This window comes from Phalaenopsis equestris, unplaced genomic scaffold (assembly GCF_001263595.1).
Source record: "Phalaenopsis equestris unplaced genomic scaffold, ASM126359v1 Scaffold000002, whole genome shotgun sequence".
In the NCBI taxonomy this organism is placed as follows: Eukaryota; Viridiplantae; Streptophyta; class Magnoliopsida; order Asparagales; family Orchidaceae; genus Phalaenopsis; species Phalaenopsis equestris.
Window position 1 is genome coordinate 67,701,908 of NW_018164444.1, and position 25,530 is coordinate 67,727,437.

The 25,530-nt window shown below is 33.6% G+C and overlaps 3 protein-coding genes across 3 annotated transcripts; all 3 read right to left on the reverse strand.

Annotated features, from left to right (window-relative positions):
• Positions 1-109: 109 nt before the first annotated feature.
• On the reverse strand, positions 110-9,205 carry LOC110018021. Its single transcript, XM_020715232.1, has 6 exons — positions 8,809-9,205; positions 5,495-5,858; positions 5,155-5,225; positions 1,438-1,536; positions 1,179-1,335; positions 110-197 (listed from the first exon to the last, which is right to left on the reverse strand). The coding sequence occupies exons 1-5, from the start codon at positions 9,157-9,159 to the stop codon at positions 1,228-1,230; spliced, it is 993 nt and encodes a 330-aa protein (XP_020570891.1). The 5' UTR covers positions 9,160-9,205; the 3' UTR covers positions 110-197; positions 1,179-1,227.
• Positions 9,206-10,617: 1,412 nt separating this feature from the next.
• On the reverse strand, positions 10,618-15,751 carry LOC110039168 (uncharacterized protein At1g04910). Its single transcript, XM_020744139.1, is given in 6 exon segments — positions 10,618-11,576; positions 13,202-13,423; positions 14,968-15,013; positions 15,016-15,049; positions 15,125-15,195; positions 15,343-15,751. Coding segments are annotated over 6 exon segments (1,389 nt in total). The 5' UTR covers positions 15,626-15,751; the 3' UTR covers positions 10,618-10,843.
• A 1,713-nt stretch (positions 15,752-17,464) lies between these two features.
• Positions 17,465-20,597, reverse strand: LOC110039173 (probable receptor-like serine/threonine-protein kinase At5g57670). The gene is made up of 7 exons (XM_020744153.1): positions 20,189-20,597; positions 19,847-20,101; positions 19,615-19,772; positions 19,457-19,536; positions 19,242-19,377; positions 18,988-19,137; positions 17,465-18,049 (listed from the first exon to the last, which is right to left on the reverse strand). The coding sequence occupies exons 1-7, from the start codon at positions 20,394-20,396 to the stop codon at positions 17,897-17,899; spliced, it is 1,140 nt and encodes a 379-aa protein (XP_020599812.1). The 5' UTR covers positions 20,397-20,597; the 3' UTR covers positions 17,465-17,896.
• Between the last annotated feature and the right edge of the window lie 4,933 nt (positions 20,598-25,530).

Below are 25,530 nucleotides of genomic sequence, written 5' to 3' on the forward strand. Positions count from 1 at the left end.
GATATACAGTGCAGTTTGAAAGCAGGCAAAACAAGTTAAACACAACTCAACATTTGGTTCACTCTTCTTATGGCATTGCTCGCATTTTATCACATATGACCCCTATATATATATATATATATCCAACATGAAATTCAATCTCAAACTGACCTTATAGTATTTTTATTTGTAATTGCCTCATGCTCTGACATTGTAACCTGCAAACAGTATTGATAAAAATATTGAGCTAAATTTCACCTCACCAAAAAAAAAAAAGGAATTTACATGCATACCACACATATCTTATATTTTACATATCTAACATTGAAATATTCATATTTACATGCATAACAGCCAAATAATTGACATCACATAAAAAAATATCATTATCGCTAACTTTTTAAAAATTAAAATGCACATTTACATGCATAGTTTTTAATATCAAGGGGTTACAAATATAAATATTATATTTTAGGTAGTAGATATGTAAATGCATGAGAATTGTGGGGTATGTATGTAGACAAAGCACAAGAAAATAATTGAAGTAGGCATCTTATATTGAATATCTTTTGTTAAGTATCTTTATTACTATGATAACAAGTTACAAAACTAATGTTGATCATCAATACAATCATACTAATACTAAAAAGACTTTAATAGTCCACTCATGGCTGGAGATACAGTTCGTCTTTGGTGCCAATAAGTCTGATTGGTAAAAGTGTTACTTTAATAGTCCACTCATGGCTGGAGATAAAGTTAGTCTTTGGTGCCAATAAGTCTGATTGGTAAAAGTGTTAGGGGCGTTTGACTGCAACCCGTATTTATGTTAAATAGGATTTAGTAAACCCAATAAATCTGGATTTTATTGATGGAGATGCGATAAAGATGACGCTCACAACAGGACCAAAGAAATTCTTAAATCCGCCTCGCAATCAGATTTAAAAAATCCGTATCGACGTCGTAAAAGAGACCAAAGGCGAGAAGGAAAGCCAGAACTAGAAAAAGTTCAATTTAATGGAGCATTGGATTTAATTTTCAATATTTTTTATTGTTTAACTGGATTTACACTAAATCCATGGCTAAATACTACTAAACCTATGCTACCAAACACCCCCTTGAAAATTACTGCATCTATTAACTATTTACATGTATAACTTTCTTCGATGCTGGTATTTCGAGCAGAACAATAAACGACGTACCTCGACAGCATATCATCCTTCGGCTGAAACGTGATCATCTAGTTTCACACTAATCAACTAAGCTATCATCCTTTTGCTGGAGTTTCTTGAGTAAAACTTCTTTATCTGCCTCAGGCAAAGCGTTGAAGATGAATACAGATTTGTCACCAATGTCATCCTTAAAAAAAAAACATAGCGGGAAGAATGAGGGGGATGTTGCCTTCTAGAAAACTATAAAGTCAGAAGATTTTTTTTTTTTTTTTTTGGAATGTAAAAAAACCTTAATGGGTTGCTGAAACTTTCTTGCTGCAAACACTACAAAGAGAGCCATCCACAGGCCTAATAAATTCAGTTTCACACCATTCTCCATCAATCCAGTCTGCACATCATGAGTATCTAATCAATAGAATATATGATGACATAATAAATGCTAGAAAATATAAAACATTTGGAATCAACTTATAACGGTTCCTAGAAGTAGAAAAAAGAAGAAAAAAAAAAACTTTTTTAGGTTGAATTATTAATGGGCTATGCTTCATAAAGCGAATGCATTTATTTGGTGTTTAAATAATGTTAAACAATATATCCAGATGATGATTCTGGTAATAATCATGTTTAAAGGGATAGAATATAAAGTGAACTTATTACCTTGCCAAATTTTCAATCAACAAGCTGAGTTTTTCGATAGTTAACAAAATAATATCCCAATCATGGGGCATCTCTAAAAGCACTTTTGAATGAAGCTTATTTATTCTTTCCTTCAGAAATCTCAAGAAACCCACTGAATAGAGCAAAACATATGACTGTACATGACCAACTTATGAACTTCAAAACCACTGCTTGTTCATTAATAGGGGTGTAAACGAGTCGAGCCGAGCTTGAGCTTACTTGTACGAGTTCAAGCAGGCAAGAAGCTGGCTTATTTTTATTATAAAAAAGAGAGAATAATATAAAATCCATCTAGTGTTATAATAAAATAACAAATATAATTAGTAATTAGGAGATAAATAATAAACAATTTTAAACATTTTTGTAAGTTAAACATAAAATTTTGAATTTTAACATATTTTTAATATATTTTATATTAATTATTTTTTAAATGAGTCATCTTACGAGCTAACGAGTTGAGCCAGGGCTGGCTCAAACTTGGCTTGTTAGCTCATGAAGATTAATTAACGAGCCACTCATCGAACCAAGCCCAAGCCGCATCACGAGTCGGCTTGGCTCAATGACACCCTTAGTCGCTCGTACCATGATACAATAACATTGGCAAGAATATACTCAAATTGAAACACATTACATCTTCATCTTCTGTTTATTTTCTACTTTTCACTTTTAATCCAGAGAGTAAGAACCCAATGCAAAGTTCATGGAAGTGGATGCTAGATTTAGGTCCTCAGGTATTTGGCTTGTCGAAAATGTAAGCCAAGCACAGAAATGCTTGTTAGTTGCAGGCAAGGTACTAAGCATCATTAGTCATTATTGGTGCAAAATCATCATTAGTCATTATTGGTGCAAAATCCAGCACAAAAACTTCAAAATTTTGACAAGTAAATGCTGATAAGGTCTAGAATGCCTACTTCTTTAGGCTTTTTTGCTATAATGTTCACAATGCATTAATATGCAACAATATGGACTGATCAAAGTAATATGCTTCGATATCGGTAGGCTCATCAGAAAACTAAACCAGTTAGTGTTATTAAGATTGATCTTTTCAAGCGAAGAAACTTCTTTGGTCACAGGCATGATTTGAGGAAGTGAGATTTAAACCATATTCCTACTTCTAGTGTGTTTAGCCAAAATTTTATGGCGTTAAGCTTTTCATGTTACCTTTTTTTTTTAAATATGTTTATCGTTTGATGTTGAAGAAGAAGAGTTTGAATAGGTAATCAATGCTAATTGTTCTTTTGTGTTATCTTTTGTCATTTTTAATAAGATGAGCGCTCTCAAAAAGGTGAAATTTTTTAAAGTGACATTTTAGCATTTGCATTGCAGCATTGATGTTAATTTTATGTTATCTATCAAGATAACCTTCTAAGCTTCTCCATTCCTAACATGATCTTCCTATGCTTTTTTAAATATTTTGATCCATTTTAACAGCAACATTTCATCTAAACTTGATCTCTTATTACAAATAAATTGTTGGAGTCTTAACAAGCCAGATACAAATTCAAAGAGGATGAATTTTGCATCAAAGTATATCAAGTTAAAATTAGGTTCAATTACTCTCTCACATATATATTTATCATGAAAAGAGGCTAAGAATAGTTTTTATCCAGTAAAGGAGCATTTTTATTGGCTCAATTGGAGTGTTCAAAATAATTAATACGAGCAAGTGTGTGAAAATTCCTTCACAGATGAAGTAGGAGTATTTTGCATACTAAGAAGGCATGAAAAAATTAACAGGGAGTTGAATATGAAACATCAATAAATTTTGATGGACAATTTTGAAGGAATAGATAGTTAAATGTGTATACATTTAGGATAGACACAAATTGTTCGTTTTATATTATGGAAAGCAATAATGGGATCGATATCAAAACAAATATCCTAAAGAAGAAAGAGCGCATTGGCAAATGTATGTATACCGATCATAAAAACAAAAGAATATTAAAAAAGAAAGAATCAATGAAAATAGAGATTCAATTTCTTATTTATTTCCAATTTGATATTGTGTTCATAGAGTTGTTTCATGAATCCCAACATTCTAAAACTGCAATGAAGCTTCTTGAACTCATCAATCCATCAATTCAGAAGTTTGGATAAGAAAAAATTATGCTGATGGTTATTGATAACCACTCTAACTATTGTTTGGAATTTTATTATTTTTGTAGTATTTTATTTAAATATTTAATTTATGTAAATTAAGTGTAATCTAAGAATTTTGAATTTGCTTCTTACAGGTTAAGGCACAAAGGAGAAAATGTCTCATATATATGAAATATCATATGCAATGTGCTGAATAGATATTATATTAAAAGATATTGAAATATCAGTAAAAGAAAGACCATCGTCGATTATGTTAAATTGAGTTGGTAATGTATTCCATCATTACCAGACTATGATGAAGCTTGTTGAACTTCTTGATGCACAAATTATGAAGATTGCACAAGAAACATAACAAAAAATAGTTATTAATAACTACTTCAGTTATTATTTGGCATGTATCTACTATTATATTAATTTATGCTGACTATGTGCAATCAAAGAAATTTGGAGTTCCCTTTGAGGTTAAATGCTTTATGGAGTAAGAGGCCTTTATTATAATGAATGTCATATGTAGTGCATCTAACAGATCTTATTTTAGAGAATATTGAAAATAGTAGTGAGGGGAAAGCCATTATTAAAAATGCCGTGAAATTATTTGGTTTTGTAGGTAAACACAGCCTAATTTCTTTAACATGACACAAAAGTTCACAAAAGATGTAAGGTTTGGTGTCACTCATTTTGAAACTTCTTTAAAACCCTTCGAAGCATGCATAAACCAAAAAATAATTTGCAGGGTATAATTAGCTTGATGTTTTATAAACTTGCCTGCAAACTCATCATCATTATTTACCATATCCCAATTATTTAACGTTGGCTTTATGAATTCTCATTTTTCATAATTAGCTTGATGTTTTGTAAACTTGCCTGCAAACTCATCATCATTATTTACCATATCCCAATTATTTAAGGTTGGCTTTATGAATTCTTATTTTTCATTTCTGTCCACTAAGCATTGCTAGAGGTGTTAAATTTCAAGATTTGTTTTAACAAAATTATTTAAGAATTTTTTTTTCAATTTGGCACTTTGTCAACTTCCATTCCAGTCCTAAACCCGGATTAGAAAGTTGAAAGGTTGTATAGCCTAGTAGGTTGATAAATAATCATAAAACTTACATCAAAACCAAATAAATAAATTCAAACTTGAAATTTGATATTGAAATAAGCCAAAAAACTTCATTAACACCTACATATCTCGCCACAACAAATTAAATGTAAATGTATTATGTACCAGATGACCAAGAAGCAAAGCAGGAATAATGAATGTCAGTACACCAGCTTCCAGCTTTCCATAGCAAAGACCTGCACGCATCACATCAGCATTCAACGCTAGAATGGATAAAAAATTGGAAAATTTACATACATAGCACACAATTCTTACGTATTTACATATCTCACGCCTAAACTTTCTATGGTGTTTCAAACCTATGCATAAAAAGGTGTATTTCACTTTCAAAAAGTGGTAATAGTGCTACTTTTGTTGTGATATTAATGATTTGAGTGTAACAATGAAATTAAAAAAAAATCAAAAACAATTGTTCGTGTTATTTTAAGGAAAAAATAAACTTTACCTTCTTTGAAAACAAGACCAGTTAGAGAAGCAAAGAGGGGTCCAACAAACCATATAGCAGATGGGTTTTCTATGACATATTGTACCAAACCCTCATCTAATGGACTAGCCAGATTGAGATATGTTGCAGCAGATCCAAAAGTACCAATAACCCAAAGTGCCTGGAGAAAGCGTTTAATCGGAGTGACATATATATGAATCAAGACTAATGATAAGCCTAATCCACCAGCTCCAAGGATATATAAAAAGTCGATATTTTGCTTGAGAAAGTCCCCCAAAATAGCATTTTCAGGAAGAAAAGTAACAGCAGCAGCAAGCACAAATGATGTAGCAGCAGTTACCAACCCTGTCCTATACAAGATCACCTGAAAAAGCATATAAATAAATTTAGACAAATTAAACAAAAAAAAAAAAGAAAACCAAGTTGAGTTGCCTAGTAAGACTTTGTTTGATCAAACATAGCATGAAGAGAATTTATCACCTATAACATAATATGCGTACACATTCCCAATATTATCTTACAAAAAAACCAAAAACAAGAAAGAACATGAGGGAATCATTTTTCCTTGATGTTGATCAGCTCAAAATATCAATGTGATTAAACCAAATTTGTATAAATCTTTTTCAGCAACTTCTATTCATGTTATCATCAATCCACTCCCTTTTTTTAAATCGTCAAAAGCTCATAAAATTGAAAAATGTTTCATCAATCCTTCTAAAGAGAAGAGGACAGAAATAGAACACATATGTTAATAATCTTAGATTTAAGAAAAAATCATGGCTAAAATAAACTTAACAGTCTTTCCCCTAATAGTCAGTATAGCAAGCCCAAACAGGAGGGGGAAAAAAAGGTAACAACACGTCTTTGCAACTGTTAAACACAATTTATCGATTTCAAAAGGCACTTTAGTTTTAAAATGCTAGTTTTGATTAAAATAATAATGTTATCATGAAACCGAAGTGCATTAGTATCATCAAAAATATCAACATTGATGTGTGCTAGAACATTCGCAGTGGTAGAGAAAAATTTATCGGCTTAGCGCTGCACGAAGATTCATCACACACTCAGATAAAAGAAAACAAACATTAGAGACATCATAAATTTTAACGTGAAAAGCCCAAAAAGAGAAAAACCACGAGGTTTGACCCAATTATAAAAATCTACTATAAGTTTATGAGTACAGAGACCCATTGTCTCACAGGCGGGAAATTGTTATAAAACATTTTAAATTACAACATCGATGTGCAGATAAACTTGTTAAATGAACAGATGGTGAATGATGCTGATCGGCGACGTCGATGAGTGGTAGTTGACGCGGTCGGCGGCGGTCGGCGGTGGTCTACGATGGTCGACGACGGTTAGTAGTGATCGATGATAGCAGAAGTGGTGCTATACTTCAACTCTTTCTCAAAGCTTCAAGCTCTTCCTCAAGCCTCAAGCTCTCCTCTTCTTATGAGAGCGGTGGGGCATTATTTATAGAGTTTTGAGTGTAATTAATGCAGGAATATGAACCTCTTTAATCGAACGGCTCAGAGGGCTTCCTTACATCAGATGATGTTTGATGAACATTTAAGTGTCTTAACGATGTCGAAATTGAGTGAACTTGAGCTCATTGGATTCATCTTGTCGAGATGTTCAATTTGACTATGAACTCACCGGATTCGACATTGGTTTGGCCTTACAAATATTCTCGAAGCTTCCAAATGTGGTTTAATGGCTTGATATGAGCTTAATTTGATTTAGATTGGACCAATTTTGGTACCATTGGACCCGTCTCGTCGAGTAAGCCAATTTGACTGTAAATTTGCTCAACTCAGAGTTTTGGTTGACTTTTTATCAAAGTTTGAACGTTTCTCGCTCAAAATATTATATTGAGATTTGTGTCATGCCTCGAGATTTGTGTCGGATAAAAGAAATTGTTGATGGCGTAACAAACATATTTATAATCCAATGTAATTTTATATTCAAATAATGTGTTTGATTAAGGCTCCTCATAACTTGACAAAAACAGATCTCTTCACCCCATTATAGGTTGTTTGGTACCCTATTTTAAGCAAAATCTACGCAAGATTTAGCTTAAATCATGTCAAACAGAATTTTGGAAACTTCAATCAATTCTACTGTTTTGATAATTCCTTTTTTAGCCAAATCCTACTGTTTAAACAAATCACTTTTCAGTATCATTATTAGTTAAATACAGGATTTGCCAAATCCAACAAATTTTAGAATTTCTCCCACACAGATCCTAAATCCTGAAATAAATAGTCCAAAAATTATCAAAATTTTAAGAAAATGTTGCAGTTGCCATGCCATACAATTTTCAGCCTTTTTTCCTCTCAAGATTTATAAATCGAGAACGGTTTACTAAATTCTCTTTGTAGGGAAACAACCATAAACATAATACTGTAAATTCAAAATATTTATAACTCAAAAGTATCAGTGTGCATTGAAAAAGTGTTTGCACTGATCATAAAAAAATCTAACAGTTCATAAGAGGAGTATGAACGGAGGCAGCTCTTCTAAAAGAAGATCGTCCCCACTTGACCGAACGAGCAAATCCATGCAAGCCAAGCCAACTAGGCCAAAATCGAACAAGCCACAATGCAAGCAAGAAGACGACGGGGTGATCCAAGCACGAGCGATCCAACCAAAAACAAGACAATAGAACACTCAGTCATTCATTGCAGGAAAGCCGACTCTACGCGATATATCCAGCAATGAAGCCCATCAAAAAGAAGATTCAATTCCGAAAAGTATCTCTGACCATCCCGGGGAGACCCCAAATACTGAAGTCAACAAAGTGACTGAACCTTACCCAAAAACTCAATCAACCGAGCTGATCCTATCGACCTGAAGTCAACAACCTGAAGTCAACAAAGCTTAGCTGGTCAAGCCAGAAGGCAGTCGGACCATAAGCCTACACTTGTAAAATACTATAAATACCCCAGAACAAACTCCTTCCACACGGGGACAAAAATAACACCATTATATTATCTCCTCTATAAACAAGGAAAACATTTTATGAAGAAGAGATCTCCTCTACTGCTAAGGGAAACATTTTATGAAGAAGAGACACTTTTGAACATTATTCGTTACTGTAAACTCCCTCCCTCCCTCATTTACACTTCATTCATTGGGTGCAATTAAGGGACAACCTCAATTCAACTATCAGAAAATCAAATTAATATTAGCAGGAGCTAATAACACCCAAGCCGCTATCTTTATCTATAGAACGATAAAAAAATGGGAATATGTATCGAAACAAACACTCATATACACTTGAATTAACGGAAGTGGGAAAACGATGCACCAACCTCTCTGACGTCCGAAGGCTCGACTCTCCACGGACCGTAGATGCCCTTGTATACAGTTCCATCAAAGCTTCCCGGCGACCCTTCTCCCGCCGCCTCACAACGCACCGATCTGGAGCCGTATCGAGCACGAAGATGAGACCTCGGGGTGGAGGCGAAGATGTTGGATAAATTCCGGGCGCAGCAAATAGAGGTGGAAAATTGTGCCTGTAAAACTGAAGGTGCAGAACCTCCATACCAGCGCCGTTCAAATGCCTGCGATTTTCTTTCCGGTGGCCGATACGACAACGGGCCGACGAGAGCAGAAGAGAAGATAGAAGCCATGGCTTCTGGTGCTGAACGCGAAGCCCTCATCTATCGCCTTGCTGTAGCATCATAAGGGGACATTTACTTAGAGACCACATAACTACTATCTATTTACATGTTTATCGCCTTAACACCGCATAAAAAATATTATCATCACTATATTTCCAAAAGAAAAATATATAATTACATGCATAAATATATAAGATCAAATTTTTATAATTATAAATATCAAATTTTTAATGTGTGTGATATGTAAATACATAAAAAACGTGTGATATGGATGTAAATTTCCCTAATCATAACAGTTAATATGCAGTTCATTCGTTCATCCAATCAATTATTCCTTTATCATAAAACTTACTAACTAATTAATCATTAGTTGATAATCCCATTAACTAATGCTTGGTTAATATTTTAAGTGGCTTTAAATTAAATAATAATTATTAAGCAACAATGCTATAAAATCCCATTAAATTTTTATATTTTTAGTAAATAATTAGATTAGAAATTAGCATAACAAATTGATTAATGAACTATAATATGACTTAATGAGCAATAAAACTAAAAGATAATAATGTTTAATAATCATATTCTAATGATAAATGATTATCAAAAACTAATCATCAACTCATACTTAATTTTAAAATTGGTGACTACCAGCTTAAAATTTATGTGCATTTGCCCCCCTCATCTCTCATATTCATCAAATCATACTAAAAGTATAAATGGCCATTTACATACATACCAGAAAATTCTCATGTCGTATTTATCTTTCATTTTTGTATTTATAATATTAAAAACTTTAAAATAACATAAGAAAAAAACTCCCTATTATTACCTTTTTTTTAAATAAAATACAGCTCTTCATGCATAAATTTATTTATTTACAACACCAAAATATATATTTATTTATTTATTATTTTTTGTATTTACTTGTTATAATATTTGGCTATTTGTATCTCACAGTTTCCTAAATTATATAAAAATAATAATATAAAAAAATAAAAAATTATGTGCAAGCAAATACAAGAATGAAACATTTGTAGTTCAATCCCACATCTTTAAATTTTGAGTTTCACATTTCTTTTATATTGAAAAACATGAGAGCATAGGATAGTTACAGCAATAGGGCTTTTCACCTTTAAAATAAAACATTAATAATTATTGTAGCCTATTTAGAGGTTAAGCCGATCAGCTTTTGCTGATTCCAGGCCAGTTCGAACCGGATTAATCCAGTTCGATGCATGGGCAGTTATTAAGCCAACCAAAACCGAACCGTGAACTGACTGATTTGATTCGGTTTACTAAACCATGCCTATGATTGTAATTCTCAAAACTCTAACATAAGATTTTAAAAGCCAAAACAGGTCAAGATCACCCTAGCCAGACCCCAACAGTAAAGAACAAACAAACAATCATTAATTCAAGGAGCGTTTACATACATAACCCACTATAATTATGTATTTATATATCCAACACCTAACTAAACATCTAAACATTCATATTTTACATGAATACCAATCAAATCTTTAACAGCCCATCAAAAACACCACAATCACTATTTTTCTGTAAGGAAAATACACATTCTCATGCATAACATTTATGACACCAAGGTGCTCGTGTTAGACACAAGAATAAAAAATAAATGTGGGTATGTATGTAAATTTATCTTAATTCAATAAGCTTAAAATTTGTTCCTCAGAGATGAGAAGAGAGAGAGAGACAGAGAGAGCTACAGCTTAACCTCACAAAAGCAATCAGGCAAAGCAAAACCTCTCCCAGTTACAAAATCATCCAAATGTTCTCTCCACATAGCCCCTGCAAGCCCTTCTCCCTGCAAGCCCTTCTCCCTGTAATTGGCAAAAGCTCTTCTACTCAGAAACAAAGTTCTGTGCCTCCCATTCAAAGCTCTCACCGCCGAAACCATTTTATCCATATTTCCAAAATAAGTGGCTATATATTCATCACTGTTTATCGAAACATAGTAATCCAGCGCTGCTTTCGTGTTCCCATGCATCTTCCCAAAGTCCTCAGCTGTTAGAAAATATGATTTGGAATAGACATTAGTGTAAGTTCTTGTGAGGCCTTCGATCTCCATCAGACCATCACCAGCTGCTAAATAAATGTTTGTGTTTGTGGGAATTGACAGAGAACGAAGAATGAAGGCGGTTTCATTCGGTGTTAGAGGGCACTTTCCGCGGTTACGCCATTTCATGGCGGCTTCGCCGGTCCATGGTTTTCGGTCGCCTCTGGCGGAGTTTATGGCGGCGGAAGAGGTGGGAGATAAGGCGGAGTATTCGCATTGGCTGTAAGCAACCATGTCCGGCTCGAATCTGAGATGAAGAGAGAGGAAAGGTTTAGGAATGGCGTTGAAAAGCTCCATGGATTTAGCTTCCAAGGCTTTGTTAAGGCGAAGTGCTCTGTAGCAGGATTGGCATAAGGTAGCCTTGGCATAGAGCGGATACCTGCAGGCAGAAATAAAAGAAGAAGGTGAGGCCCGATTATTATAAGGAAAAACAGTAAAGATTAACTGCAAACGTGAGCAGAGAAAGATTCTGAAGTTTAAATGCACAAACTCTGTAATCATGATTCAGAAATGTCAGTTAAGAAGGCGTTTATTGTGCAAATTATTGAAAACTTCGGAAATGAAGAATTAGAGCAAAGCGAGCAGGTTGTATACAAGAGTGTTCTAAGAAATTAAGAGCGGGGAAAGAAAATTTAGGCAGTGTTTGACTGCAACTTAGATTTACATTAAATAGGATTTAACAAATCTGATAAATCTGGTCTGACGGTGGAGTTTGCGAGTCACAACACAACAAATCCGTCTCTTAATCAGATTTAATAAATCCGGATTTAAGTCAGGACAGAGACAAAATGAGGGGAAATTTGTTTTATCGGGGCATTGGATTTAATCTTCAGATTTATGGTGGTTGGCTGGATTTAAGTTAAATCCATCCTAAAATCCTATTAAAAGTATGCTACCAAACACCGCCTTAGGGTCTCTTTTACAAGTCTGCATTAGAATTTTATTTGCAAAATTTAAGTTAACATCCCTTTCTCTACATTCAACGTAATCATGGCACCGATGTCACTCAATACTCATCCATAACATATAGTGATCCAAATGTTTTACATATATTTCAATATAGAGTCATTAAAGGTTCTAAGTGGGTTTAAGGCAACATGTTGTCGAATGTCTAATGCCCAAGGTATTAGGTATCAGTTGAGGCACTAGCCCAAGCAAGGTGAAGTGCTAAAAAGTTTAATTATCGAAATTATGATAAAAACAGGGATTGCGTAAGATAATCATCCCAATTAAAAATTACAATACATAGCAAAAGCACATTTCCAAGTTCTATGTTATTAAAATTACCAAAAATACAAAAGCAAAACTATGCCAAATGGGTTCTCTAAAACAAAGAACCCACAAAACGCAAAAGTTATTTTCTAAGTTTAAACAAACAAGAAAAAACTCAAGTAAGTCACTTCCATAGTATAAGACTAATCTAATCTTTGTTACTATCTATTTCATGCATTTCAATACTCATACTTGCTTCCCTATCATAGACTTGCAGCCCTTCATCATCTAATATTGTTGCGTATACAATAAGAAATAATTACAAAAACTGTATCAAAGAAACAAGCAATCGAGCACTTAACACCTTACAACACATACCAATGCCAAACCTTTACTAATGATCATCACAAAATAAAGCCAAAAATAATTATTTCTATGATTTCAGAAAAAAAAATAAACAAAATAGAGATAATAGAATCAAAGCCCGCAAAAAACATCTTATCAATTTACTATATGAAATATTTAAGAATATGATAATGAAAAAAGAAAATATAGAATCCTGGTTATACTTTTCAACTTCATTACTTACCAAGGTTGCATCACCTATAGATTTTTGGTTATACTACTTCAAACTCCCTAAAATAAGATAATATTTAGAGATATTGCATGAAAGACCTTGTAACTTTGCATACAGGATTAGCTAAAGGATACCATAATAGATTATGCTTGCAAGTTGAAATTTATGAAAGCACCAAAAAGGATATTTTGTGTAAATTAAAAAAAAAATGGTACCTATCTCTTCTTTGGCTCATAGCAGGTGTGATGGAGATATAACGATGTTCCTTAAGCGCAGGAAGAACTGCTTCTACATAGTCAAAATTCCCTTTACGCTTGCTGCAGTCCACTTTGAATGGTTCCCTTAAGGCAACATCATATGGAACCTCCTTTACGACATTTACAAATCCTTTGGTTTGCTGGATGAAGAAGTCCACATCAAAAATATCCTCAAAGCCACTGAACAAAATAATAAAGTAAGATTACATACCGCTCAATTCCTATGTATTTACATATCCAACACCTAGACTTCAATTTTCACATACATACCATTTTACCCGAAAATGAAAAGGAACATTTCACTTTTTAGTGACACTTTTTATTTTGGTGGCATAAATGTAAAAAAAAAAAAATAAAAGGAAAATTTACATGCATACCACTGAATTCTTATGTAATGCCTACAACTTCAATTTTTACATATATGTCACTTTATATATGCATGAAAAGGTGTATTCCACTTTTTAAAGGTTAAAGTAGTGCTTTTTTTATGTGATATGAAAGATTAGAGAGGAAAAAGTGTAAAAAATCAAATTTTAGGCGTTAAATATATAAAAGCAGAAGAATTTGGTGGTATATATGAAAAATTTTGGTGTTAGATATGTAAATACATAGGAATTGGATGGTATGTATGTAAATGGCCCACTAATAAATAAAGAAAATTTGCATGCATGCAACTCAATTCTTATGAATTTACATATCTAATACATAAACTTCATTTTTTACACACATGCCACTTTATCCATGCATGCACGGTACATTTCACTTTTTAAAGTTAAAATGATTATATTTTATACAACAACAAACAAGACATTATCCCACTAAGTGGGATCAACTATACGAAAACGTATCCACAATAAAAAATTATAAGATGGTGGTGAAATTTATTGTGTGATAGAAAAATACTAGTTAGGCTTCAAAAGAAAATTTTATAAGATGGTGTTGAGACATGCAATGCTCTTTGGCGCAGAATGTTGGCCTTTAAAAGAGAAGCATAAAACAAAGTTAAGTGTTGCTGAGATGAGAATGCTTAGGTGGATTAATGAGTGACACTTAGAGACAGAATGCCAAATGAATATATTCGTGATAGGGTTGGTGCAACACCAATGGACGAAAAGATGAACGAGTCGTCTTTGATGGTTTGGTCACATTAAATGTCGACCATTTGATGATCCGGGTAGGATAATAGATGTTTTAGATTCAACTTATATTAAGAAAGGCGGATGTAGACCTAAAAAGACTTGGGCATACATCCCACTTCAACCAACCAACTTAAAATATACTCTAATAACATCCCCATCTATATCACCATCACTTTGAACAATAGGCCTGAGATATCTAAAACGTTCACACGTTTTAATGATTTGTTCGCCCATAGTTACAACTTTGTTATTATAGCTACTACAAATAAATTACATTCCATGTATTCAATTTTACATCTACTCAAACGAAGGCTCTTAGACTCCAATGTAGACCTCCATAATTCAAGTCTTTTCTGAACTCTTTCTTTAGTCTTATCCACAAGAAGGATAAAATGATGATATTTTTTATGTGATATAAAAAATTTGAATGGTATAAATGTAAAAAAGTAAAGTTTAGGAGTTAGATATGTAAATACAAATGAATTGGGTGGTATATATGTCAATGTCCCAATAATAATATTTAATTCTCATTAAAGCTTCTGTTCACCGAATAGAACTGAAACAGCTTAGGTTTAAAACAAACACCTTGATTCATTCCAATAAGCTGCGACCTCAAACTTGGGCAGAACCAGTTCAGCAGGCGAGCAATCCCAACTCCATCACAGAACTAAAATTGTGCCAAACATCAAATCCATGCAAAATTTGAGAGACAAAGAGAAGAGGAAATTAAAAACATACTTACATCGCGTCTCATCTGATTAAGGCCGCCGTAACAGTCGACTCTAACGTAACCATTGCTTCTAGCAGAAAGAGCTGCAGCATTTCAACAAAAAAGGAATGGAAACTTCTGCAATGACGGCAGTTAGGATGGATTCAGGAGTAAAATTACAATACTGAGAAATTATAAGAGATCTTTAGAAAGATCGAAATAGAATCAACCCTAATCATAAGAATGAGTACCGGTGGAGGCATTGGCAGTCCACCAGCCACATGGTCGCCATTCCACCTGTCGACTGGCGCTCCAGATTATCGATCGTCGCCGCGTGGCGGGTAAATAGGAGGGGTTGCGAGAAAGTGAGAGGGGGGAAAAGTTGGAGGAGTGGGCGGCGAAGAGAAAACCGACAAGGAGGAGAGGGAGCGTGACGAGAAGCGTGCCGGAAAGAACCCTTACGTGATGGTGCCATGAATTTGCCGCCATAACCAGGTTCTTTAACCTAAATCCTGCCGAACAGCAAAAAATCATAAATTTTTAAATCTTACAGGATCATAAATCCCGTTTTTCCTTGAATCCGTGAGGAAGGTAGATTTACGGGATCTAGCGGGGCTGAAGCCCGCAAAATGGGTGGGAGGAAGGGAGATAAAGACGAGGGTTTGTCGGGTAAAAGTGGAGCGGAAAAAGAAAGAAATAGGGTGGGAATCGTTGTAAGCCGCGATCCCGCAGTTGCCTTCCCGTAGGTTTTGTGATTTAATATAATTTTATTTGAGTTAATTATAATTAATAATAAATAACAATCAAAAAATATATTATTAACTAATTATAATATATAAACACTTTATGCAATTATAAAATTAATTAAAAAATAAGAATATTGTAAATTTTTAATTTTTTAAAGAACTTTAATTTAATTAATAATTAGTCTGATAAATATTTAATCAAATATTAATTAATTATTTTAATAGATTCCTATTAATGATTAATTAATTTAATAATTAGTTGATTATTTATTATCATAATTAAAAATATAACTTTATAATTAGATTAATTAGACTTAATAATTACGTCATTAATATGTAATATTAAATTTATATTTCAACTAATTAAAAATATAACTTTAAATCAAATTAAAATTATAACTTTATAATTAGATTAATTAGACTTAATAATTACGTCATTAATATGTAATATTAAATTTATATTTCAACTAATTAAAAATATAACTTTAAATCAAATTAAAATTATAACTTTATAATTAGATTAATTAGACTTAATAATTACGTCATTAATATGTAATATTAAATTTATATTTCAACTAATAAGCTAAAATATAACTTTAAATCAAATTAATTAGACTTAATAATTACGTCATTAATATGTAATATTAAATTTATATTTCAACTAATTAAAAATATAACTTTAAATCAAATTAATTAGACTTAATAATTACGTCATTAATATGTAATATTAAATTTATATTTCAACTAATAAGCTAAAATCCTACAATAAATCTTCAAATTGTTTCACATAGTTTAACGGGATTCAGCATTTATTGTGCTAAATTTTTTTCAGGATTTAAACACCTCGAAATGTACTAAATTTGAATTTATAGGATTTACAAAATCCTACTTACAGCCAAGTAGCCCTTAAATACCACAAAATTTTAAATCTCTTTCCTCTTCCATTTTGCCTTGGATCTCGAATTTAGCGAATCATGTTGTTATGTGGTGTGAAACCTCATTGCATAGAAGCTGAACTCTTAAACATTGAGATCCCTTCTAGTGTAATGATTGAAATTTCATCATAAACTTCAATGTTAAATCTGCTCATTATGGAAGCACTCCTGAGAAGTTACACATTAATGTAAATTTGTGGTGTCATTAGGCCAAAACAAACAATATCTCAAGAGATGAGAGTTCGGTCTATCTTAAATGGTATTTGAGCATTACACTAGTTTGAAGATAAGAATATCTATCTAGAGGATGATTAATGGTTGAGAAAATTGATGAGGATTTCAGCTACGTAAGCATGGAAGATCATGGAACTCTTTAAATAGCTCTTAAACATCGAGGCTTATTTTGGTGTAATAGTTGGAAATTTCATCAAAAACTCCAATATTAAGTGTGCTTATGCTTGAACACTCAGTAATGGGTAACCACTTGAGAAGTTATATCAATGGGACAAAACCATGAGGCCATTAAACCAGAATAGAATATAGTTTCATCATGAGAGTTTGGGTTGTTACACGAGGATTTATGAAATTTTGAAACTCCAACATGAGGATTTATGGATTTGGAAGTGCCCACTTCTTCTCGTCAATAACTCGAGTAGGAATGGAGGGAATGGGAGAGAAAAACGAGAATTTTGGAGCTCAAACTGTGATCCTGTGCATTGCCTTCCCAATGAGCTCCAGTCATGATTGTGGTGAGGGCTTTGGGCATGAAAGTCGATGTCTATAGTTTGCTCTGATGGGGAAAGTGCCGATTGAATCGCTCTATCGCCAATGCCTTTCTTGCCAAGAATGGTTGCTTCGATGAGAGCTCTTTTCTGTTCATGCTTTTCTAGTATAAAATACCATATAAAATATATGTAATATAGTATTTAATGTAACATGAATTTACTGTAAACAAGAGCACACTGCTGCGAATGAGTAGTTGGTTTATGTACATTCCTCCCACTTTACCTCTCCTAATGGGGTTAGGTTTCTTCTTCTAAATTTCTATTTTACATACAATCCTTTTCAAATTTACAAAAACTTAGATTATCTAAGAGATTTCAGCTAACAAATCAGTAAAGTTATCAACCACCCATTGTTGATGATAAAGAAGAAGATGATGACGTGGGCACATCACAGTCGTCCAGATCATCCAAATCCCACAATTCCTCCTCTTCTACCTCAGGCATCTTCCACCTTTCAGAAGACACATCTCCACCTTCTATAAGATTCAAAACCTGCCATCACCCACTTCATTAAAAAAGTTCATATAGTTGTTGATTAAATTAATGGGGCATTTACATACATGGCACACAATTCTTATGTATTTACATATCTAACACTACATATACATTGCACTCAAAATCTTTATCATCAAATAAACCTTTACATGCAGAGATTTATCACACCAAAGTGTTATAAATGTGACTACTAAAGTTTAGATGTTAGATATGCAAATACATAAGAATTGTGTGGTGTGTATGTAAATTTCCCTAAATTATTTTGTAATTCATCTAAATGCGTGAGGTGGCCTATCAAAATCTTTTCTTTATAAAAAGGTTTCCAGCAAACACGGCTATGGCTTCCATGAGCATCATGTGTGGAGTGAGTAGAAGTTAAGAGAAAAGCCATTAGTGGGTCCTTCGCTCTATGGAACAAGAAATAGATATATGCTTTTTCAAATCAGAAATCAAAATGGGTAAATCTGCAAAAAAGTTCACCTCTTTTTCTATAATATGACAGAAGCAAGCATAAATGTAGGAAATATATTAATATATAAATATATGTAAACAAAAGATTACATGTAAGGAATATGGTTTACCAGCACAAAGATAACAGTCAAATCTTTCTATCTACACCACCAGGTTATATAGATTTTGAGATTTAATCAGCTTATTTTATTTATGAATACAGCAAAAAGACAAAACTTTACATATAAACTACACAATTCTTATGTATTTACATATCTTACACCCAAAGTTAGATATTACACTCATAACATCTTTTAATACCGGCTAAAATAGTTACCAGGAGGATTATTGTTGCACTCATTATGGGAGTCTAGGGACTAAATTAACACTTTCATAGATTGAGCCTAAAATAATCCCTTATAAACAGTCAAAAAGACTATTTTAACATTTTTCTAAAAAAAAAATTACATAATTTCATTGCATACCTCAGCCATGGAAGGGCGCCAAGCTGCATTTGGCCTGATGCAAAGAGAAGCTATGAAGGAGAGCCTCTTCAACTGATCAATATCATACTCCTCTCCCAATCTTCTATCTACCAATAATTGTATCGTTCCATCATTTAAATATGGTTTTGCCTACATAAACTTGAGTTTAGTTGGCATCAAGAATCACAGAAACTTCATCCAAATGAGACATACCAAAAGAAATATTTTTGAAGTTTAAGATGATAGAAACCTACGCAGCTAAGCAGGCTCTTGTGGGATCCATCCACTGGTTTCTTCCCTGAAATAATCTCTAGAATAAAGACCCCAAAGGCAAATACATCAGTTTTCTCATCCACAATTCCATGGGTGAAGTACTCAGGCGCCAAGCATCTGATCAATATATCAAAATCCATTCATTATGAATCACATATTGCACAAAATAGCTCAATTCAAATGAAAAATGACTAACCCAAATGTGCCTTCGATCGGCGCAACGGCCCGGTGAGTCCACTCAGATGGAAGCCATTTTGCAAGCCCAAAATCTGAAATCTGAAAGCAGATACATGTTTTGTGAGCATAACATCAAACACAATGTCATCATGCGCCAATGGCTTCATTGTAAGATACCTGTGGCTCAAAGTTTGCTGAAAGCAAAATGTTTGAAGACTTTATATCCCTGTGAATGATCCTTCTCTGGCATCCCTTGTGCAGATAATGGAGTCCTCGGGCCGTTCCCACCGCCGTCTTGTGACGTAGCTTCCACGGCATTGGCGATGAATCTGCATCTGCAAGATTGGAAATTTAACGCAGTTTGCACAACAAGCTTGGCTTTCTGAAAGAATTTAGTGTTTTTTCTTACTGTGTAGATTGGAGGAAACGGAGCCGAGAGAAGAAAATTCAAAGATGAGATGAAGATCTCGATCGATGCAGCATCCCAGGAATGCGGTAACATTAGGATGCCGGACATGGCCAACAGTTCCAAGCTCTGTCAAGAACTCCTTCTCCGTCTGCTCATCACTCGCTGCTATTGTTAGTCTCTTCACTGCTATCACCTGGCCATCATCAAGCTCTCCTCTGTAAACTTCCGCATGCCCTCCTCTCCCTACCAATTTATCTAAACAACAGAAAGGCATGATTTTGGCATTTAAAAGAAAACAAAAAACAAAAAAAGGTTGAGACAATGGCCGGCCTCTGATTTTACTTTGATGGAAGCCGTTGGTTGCTCTGTGGATTTCCTCATAAGCGAAGCACCTCCATGTAGGCTTCTTCACCAGCTTCGCCTCAAGCTCGGCCTCACTGGAATTTCTCTTGGGGGCCACGGCGGAGCCATTCTCCTCCGCGCATCTCCGGCCTGCGGGGGAGGAGAAGAAGCTCCTGATACTTCGGCTCCGCAGACAGAGCTGTTTCATCTGGCCAACCCTCTGCAAAGTGAATGCTGGCGAGAATCGACCAGACTGTCAGGTGAGTGGTGCCAGTAGAATAATGGCGGAAACAAAGCGACTATTTTATTGGAGAGTTGACGAGATTATGCACAGAAATGCGATCAGACTAGACTGAAGAGGGAGGGGAGGGCCTGACCATCTCTTGCTCTTTTCATGTTAGTAGATATGAATTTCTGAAACCGATGAGGCGGTCTAATTTACCAAAGACGTTAATTTTATGGGGTAGGGAGTGGGTTTAACTGTGATTGGTTGGAACAGGGAGCATTGATCGTGGCCGTTGGTTTCATGTGGATTGAGGAAAATAAAAATTATAATTAAAAGGGAACTTTACATATATACCATGTAGTTCTTATGTTTTTACATATCTAACACCTATATTTAATATTTACACATACTACATATGTTTTCATAAATTCATGCATGCAATTATATGTTTCACTGTTAAAAAAGATACTGATGGCAGTGTTTTTGAGGTGATGTCATAATTTATAAAGGTAGGTATGTAATTATGAAAGTTTAGGCGTTAGATATGCAAATATATTGGATCTTGTGATATGTATGGAATTATTTAGGGGTATGGTAGGGGAGCTCCACTTGAGTTCATGACTTGAGTTCAAACTCGGGTTATGGCAATCATGCCTAGCTCAAAAGCTCGGTTTTGAAAATTCTATTAAAAATGCATTAACAATTTTATACAATAGTAGAAAAAATTTATTTATTATTTGTGTCTTGAGATTAATCAATGAATTAAGTAATGATTTGACAATCTCACGAGCAGTGTCGAGCTAAACTCAAGCTCTGACTCGTATAATAAACGAGCTTGAATCAAAGCTTGAGCTTCAGCTCATAGTTTGATAAGTTTGACTTGCGAACTCATTAACGAGTCAAGCTTAAGCTGGTTCGCAAGCTGACCAGACCCACTTATTGTCACACTTTGGGTACAGAAAGTGGAACACCCCGGGACTAGAAGGCGATACACTCCGTCAATGTAGTGCATGATAAAATAAATTGAGCATATTTTATATTCTCAAAAAAAATTGTGTAATAAATAACAAAATTTAACAAAAAGGATAAATTATTTCATAAATAAGAGTCTAACTGATACAGCTGAAAGAAAATCAATACTAATTGAAGTGAAACTAAACTGACTGCATGATAAATAACTACCCAAAGCCCAAGAGACGAAAGAAAAACTAAAAAAATGCTAAAAATACAAAAAGAATCAATCTAGAACTAGAAGATTTGATTCTGTGGGGTCAATCTAGCCAGTGGCTAAAGATAACCTACTATACAAAAATAACAACGGACGACTTTGATAAATCAAACTCAATAAATAATCACTACTTATTAAAGCATAGACAACAAGAAAATGAGTCATCCAGTATAGACAATAATGAAAGGACAATTTATTACATGCATAACAAAATTTGCAAAAGAATTATCTTATGCTTATAATCATGAATATGAGTGACTTGAATACATGCACTATTATGTATATATTTATAGCTTAACATATCATATGTGTTTATACATATATAGAACAATCTATTGACACTACCTGATAATATAAAATTGTAGATGTATATATATAATTACATTTGTATAGTCATATTTTTTTAGACACCCTAAAATAAGAAAATTTAAGCACGAATCTCAAGAAATTGTATTGATTTTTTTTAGAATATGTGGCTAGCCATAACGAAATGGCTTAATGCTGACATAATAATATTATAATGTCATATATCTTTCATGCACCATAATCAAAGCATAGGAATATAATTACAACATACTCACCAGTATTTATAAATAATTATGAAACAACTATAAGGTAAATATTGGAAAATGAGAGTGGTTCAATAGGAGCATGTGCAATAATAAAACAAGACTACTTACATATGTAACTCGTTATGAACGATAAATAAAATCTACTACAATTATACTAATAAAATTTAAAGGATATGATTGACAAACCTACAATTAGCTAGGAACTAGTACAAGTATCAATGATAACTTTCATAACTTGGACATGTATGCTTATTCTATAATACATAACAATTACTTACCTCGAAGTGCTAAATATCGGGTTTCAAATTTATCAAAAGTTTAATTAGCAATGTCCGACAAGATTCTCCAACAACAATGAATAACCAACTAATTATAAATACATTATTGGGAGTATAACTTTACTTTTTTTTTAGTTCAAGATTGTTCGTGAATCAAACCTAAGAAATTTGCATAAATGAGGTGAGAGAGGGGGAAAGATGAACAATAAAAATAGAGCTCATTCTCGATTAAATGTTTCAGCTGTTTATAAAGGATATAGTACAACAATGATATCAGATTTTTACTCCCATTTGGAAAGGGTATGTACTAGGGTATTTCTAATATTTTACAAGCGACGGATTATAGTATGGTTGCCTTATGGCTCGATCGGCTAAGCTTAGTTTACTTGGCCTTACAAGATCAGTTCGTTTAGAAGCTTGATCGGTAGAGTTTGGTTGGTTAATCCAACCTGTTTGATTATCTTCAATCTTTAATAAGGATTTTTTGGGTCTCCATTGGATGATTAAAGATATTTTGTCGAACTAACACTTCCATAGAATCGATTCCAATGTTGAACAGGCTACAACATTAAATCGGCTTTCTTGCAGTTAACGGTTCATAAGCCCTTTTGTCTCATTTCTGGTCGAATGGCTTATGCTTGGATAGCTCATTCGTCTTCTTGTTGTCCTTTTCGCTCGGTGGGTTTTGGCCTAGTTGGCTTGGCTTGCATGGCTTGGCTTATTCGATTTTGTGGACCTCACAATCTCTTTGCAGTAGATCTGCCTTTATCATATTCTTTTCTTCTGAACCGTTAGATCTCTATAAGATTAGTGCATAGACCTTTTTGATGTGTACTTATTAACAAATTAATTGGAACCTAGCTAGTTTAGATGATTTTATAATATAACCAAATTCATTATCAATTTTTTTAATATCACCCTCGATATTGATTTATGTTAACCTTGACATGATTTAGATGAGTAAAAAAATTGAGCATGAAATTTCAAATTCAGAAATGCTTAAGACTTTCGTTCATAAAATTAATAAGAAATAATAGAAGTAGAAATTAAAGAGGTGTGAGCTCACCTTAGATCTCGACTAAGGTGGTAAGGAGGATGGGGCTACAAAGTTGTTGGGAGTAGAAATATAGGAGTTTTTGTGGTTTTTATACGCTATGATCTCCTCGTTGCTTTCATGGATAGCTCTAATCGCAATTATATCGCGAGGGTTCAGATAAGGAGGAGAAAGATAGGAGTATAAGTGGGCTATGTAGAAGTATGAGGTGTCAATGTCGTAATATTCAAACCTTTTAATAGAGCATAGAGGCGGTTCGATAACAGACACAAGCGAAGAAAAAAGAGAAGGAATATTATGGGAGATCGCACGAGTCCTCAAAAGGGAAGGCGAACACGATAAAGGAAAGAAATTTGTATGATCAATCAGGCAAAATGGTAAGGGAAGAAGAACAGGAAAATTCAAATCTACACTTACACCCCAAGAGTTATTCATTCGACTCATTTGAGTTAAATTGACAGTGGTGGTTTGATAGGTAGAGCATGTGCAAGGGCGAAACCATAATTATTTTTTAGGGGTGACAAAATCACTAAATACTTTATTTTTTTCAAGTATTAGGCAAAAAAAAAAAAAAATCATGAGGGGGCAAATTCTTAAATTTCCAAAACTATATAAGAAAAAATATTAAATTATACTATTTAAATAGAGAAATTGCAAATTTCAATGGGAGCAATTGCCCACCCTGAGCATAATCTCATCACGATCATTTTGGGCCACACCCGTTACTCGGACCTGCTCAACCCGATCAGTTCTAGATGAATAAATTATTGAGTTGGTTTAGCTAATGCCTAATGATTTTATTTATTTATTTATTATATTAAATATTTTTTATCCACACTTAAATTAATCATCAGTTAGCATATTTTATTTCTTAATCATTGTCAATGAGAAAAATTAGGTAACAAGTTCATAAATTTAATATAAAAAAATGTATATATATATATATATATATATATATATATATAGACGAGTTTATGAAGTTTTTCACTTACTGAATCAAGTTCACATACCAATCTAATTATACTCGTCCTCCTCAAAAGAACATCCTAGCCCACCTATGTGAGGGTAATTATCGTAATCATGACTATTAATGATATATGTCAATCCCTTATTAAAGACGACACCCAACGCTTGAGACTCGATCTATTTACCCAAACACTAGGAATGGTCGTCTTACTGGCAAAATCCGACACTCACATCGCGGTCTTTTCTTCAAGACACCAAAGAAAAGCACCATACAATACAAGATGGACTAAGTTGATTATTTTATTAATTTTCTTTGCAATACTTCTTAATCTAAAAATCATATTTTTGACCAAGCACAACATAAATGGAGGAAAACCAAGTTCAAATTTCTTCAATTCCTTGAAAAGTCACAGCTGAAAATGTTGTTATATGAACTTACAGTGGGTAGAATGGAATAAACATTTGAATACAGAAGTGGGCCTTGGCCTTGGATCGGAGAGGGGAAGCCGATGTTGATTTTGTCTGGGTTTGCTTGAGCGAGTTTCAGGATGTCGACAGCTGGACACAAATAAACAGTGAAGAACTGCATGAGGAGGGCAAAGAGCAGTCGGCTGTGCTCGTTTGCAGGACAGGTTGCCGACGGTGAGCTTAAAGGTGGGAAGAAGTGCGGTGGCAGGAACTCTCTATAAGTAGATGTTTTAGGCTTAGATGGTTTGGTAACAATAAACTTTGGTCATCTGAATAGGAGATTAGATGTTTTATATTCGATTAATATTAAGAAATACAGATGTAGACCTAAAAAGATTTAGGCATATTATATAAAAAAAACTATCTTAATCAATTAAAATTAAATAAAAATATTACACATAATAAGGCAACAAAGAAAATGAATTCATGATCACACTTGATGGATTAAAGGCTTATTGTAGTTGTTGAGTAGAAGCATAAAAAATAATTTATTAAAACATTAGTATTCTTAAAAAAATATCTCAAATTATCCTCAGAGTAAAGAAAAACC

What these genes read in the sequence shown, in the direction of transcription:
- LOC110018021 (XM_020715232.1), bottom strand. Translation starts at nt 9,159, where the DNA reads ATGAGGGCTTCGCGTTCAGCACCAGAAGCCATGGCTTCTATCTTCTCT. An exon ending in TGGTCTTGTTTTCAAAGAAG is followed by an intron (nt 5,226 to 5,494) that starts GTAAAGTTTATT and finishes TGATGCGTGCAG; the next exon opens with GTCTTTGCTATGGAAAGCTG. An exon ending in AGTTTCAGCAACCCATTAAG is followed by an intron (nt 1,336 to 1,437) that starts GTTTTTTTACAT and finishes TTTTTTTTTAAG; the next exon opens with GATGACATTGGTGACAAATC.
- LOC110039173 (XM_020744153.1), bottom strand. Translation starts at nt 20,396, where the DNA reads ATGAAACAGCTCTGTCTGCGGAGCCGAAGTATCAGGAGCTTCTTCTCC. An exon ending in CAGCAAACTTTGAGCCACAG is followed by an intron (nt 19,537 to 19,614) that starts GTATCTTACAAT and finishes ATCTGCTTTCAG; the next exon opens with ATTTCAGATTTTGGGCTTGC. An exon ending in ACAAGAGCCTGCTTAGCTGC is followed by an intron (nt 19,138 to 19,241) that starts GTAGGTTTCTAT and finishes AAGTTTATGTAG; the next exon opens with GCAAAACCATATTTAAATGA.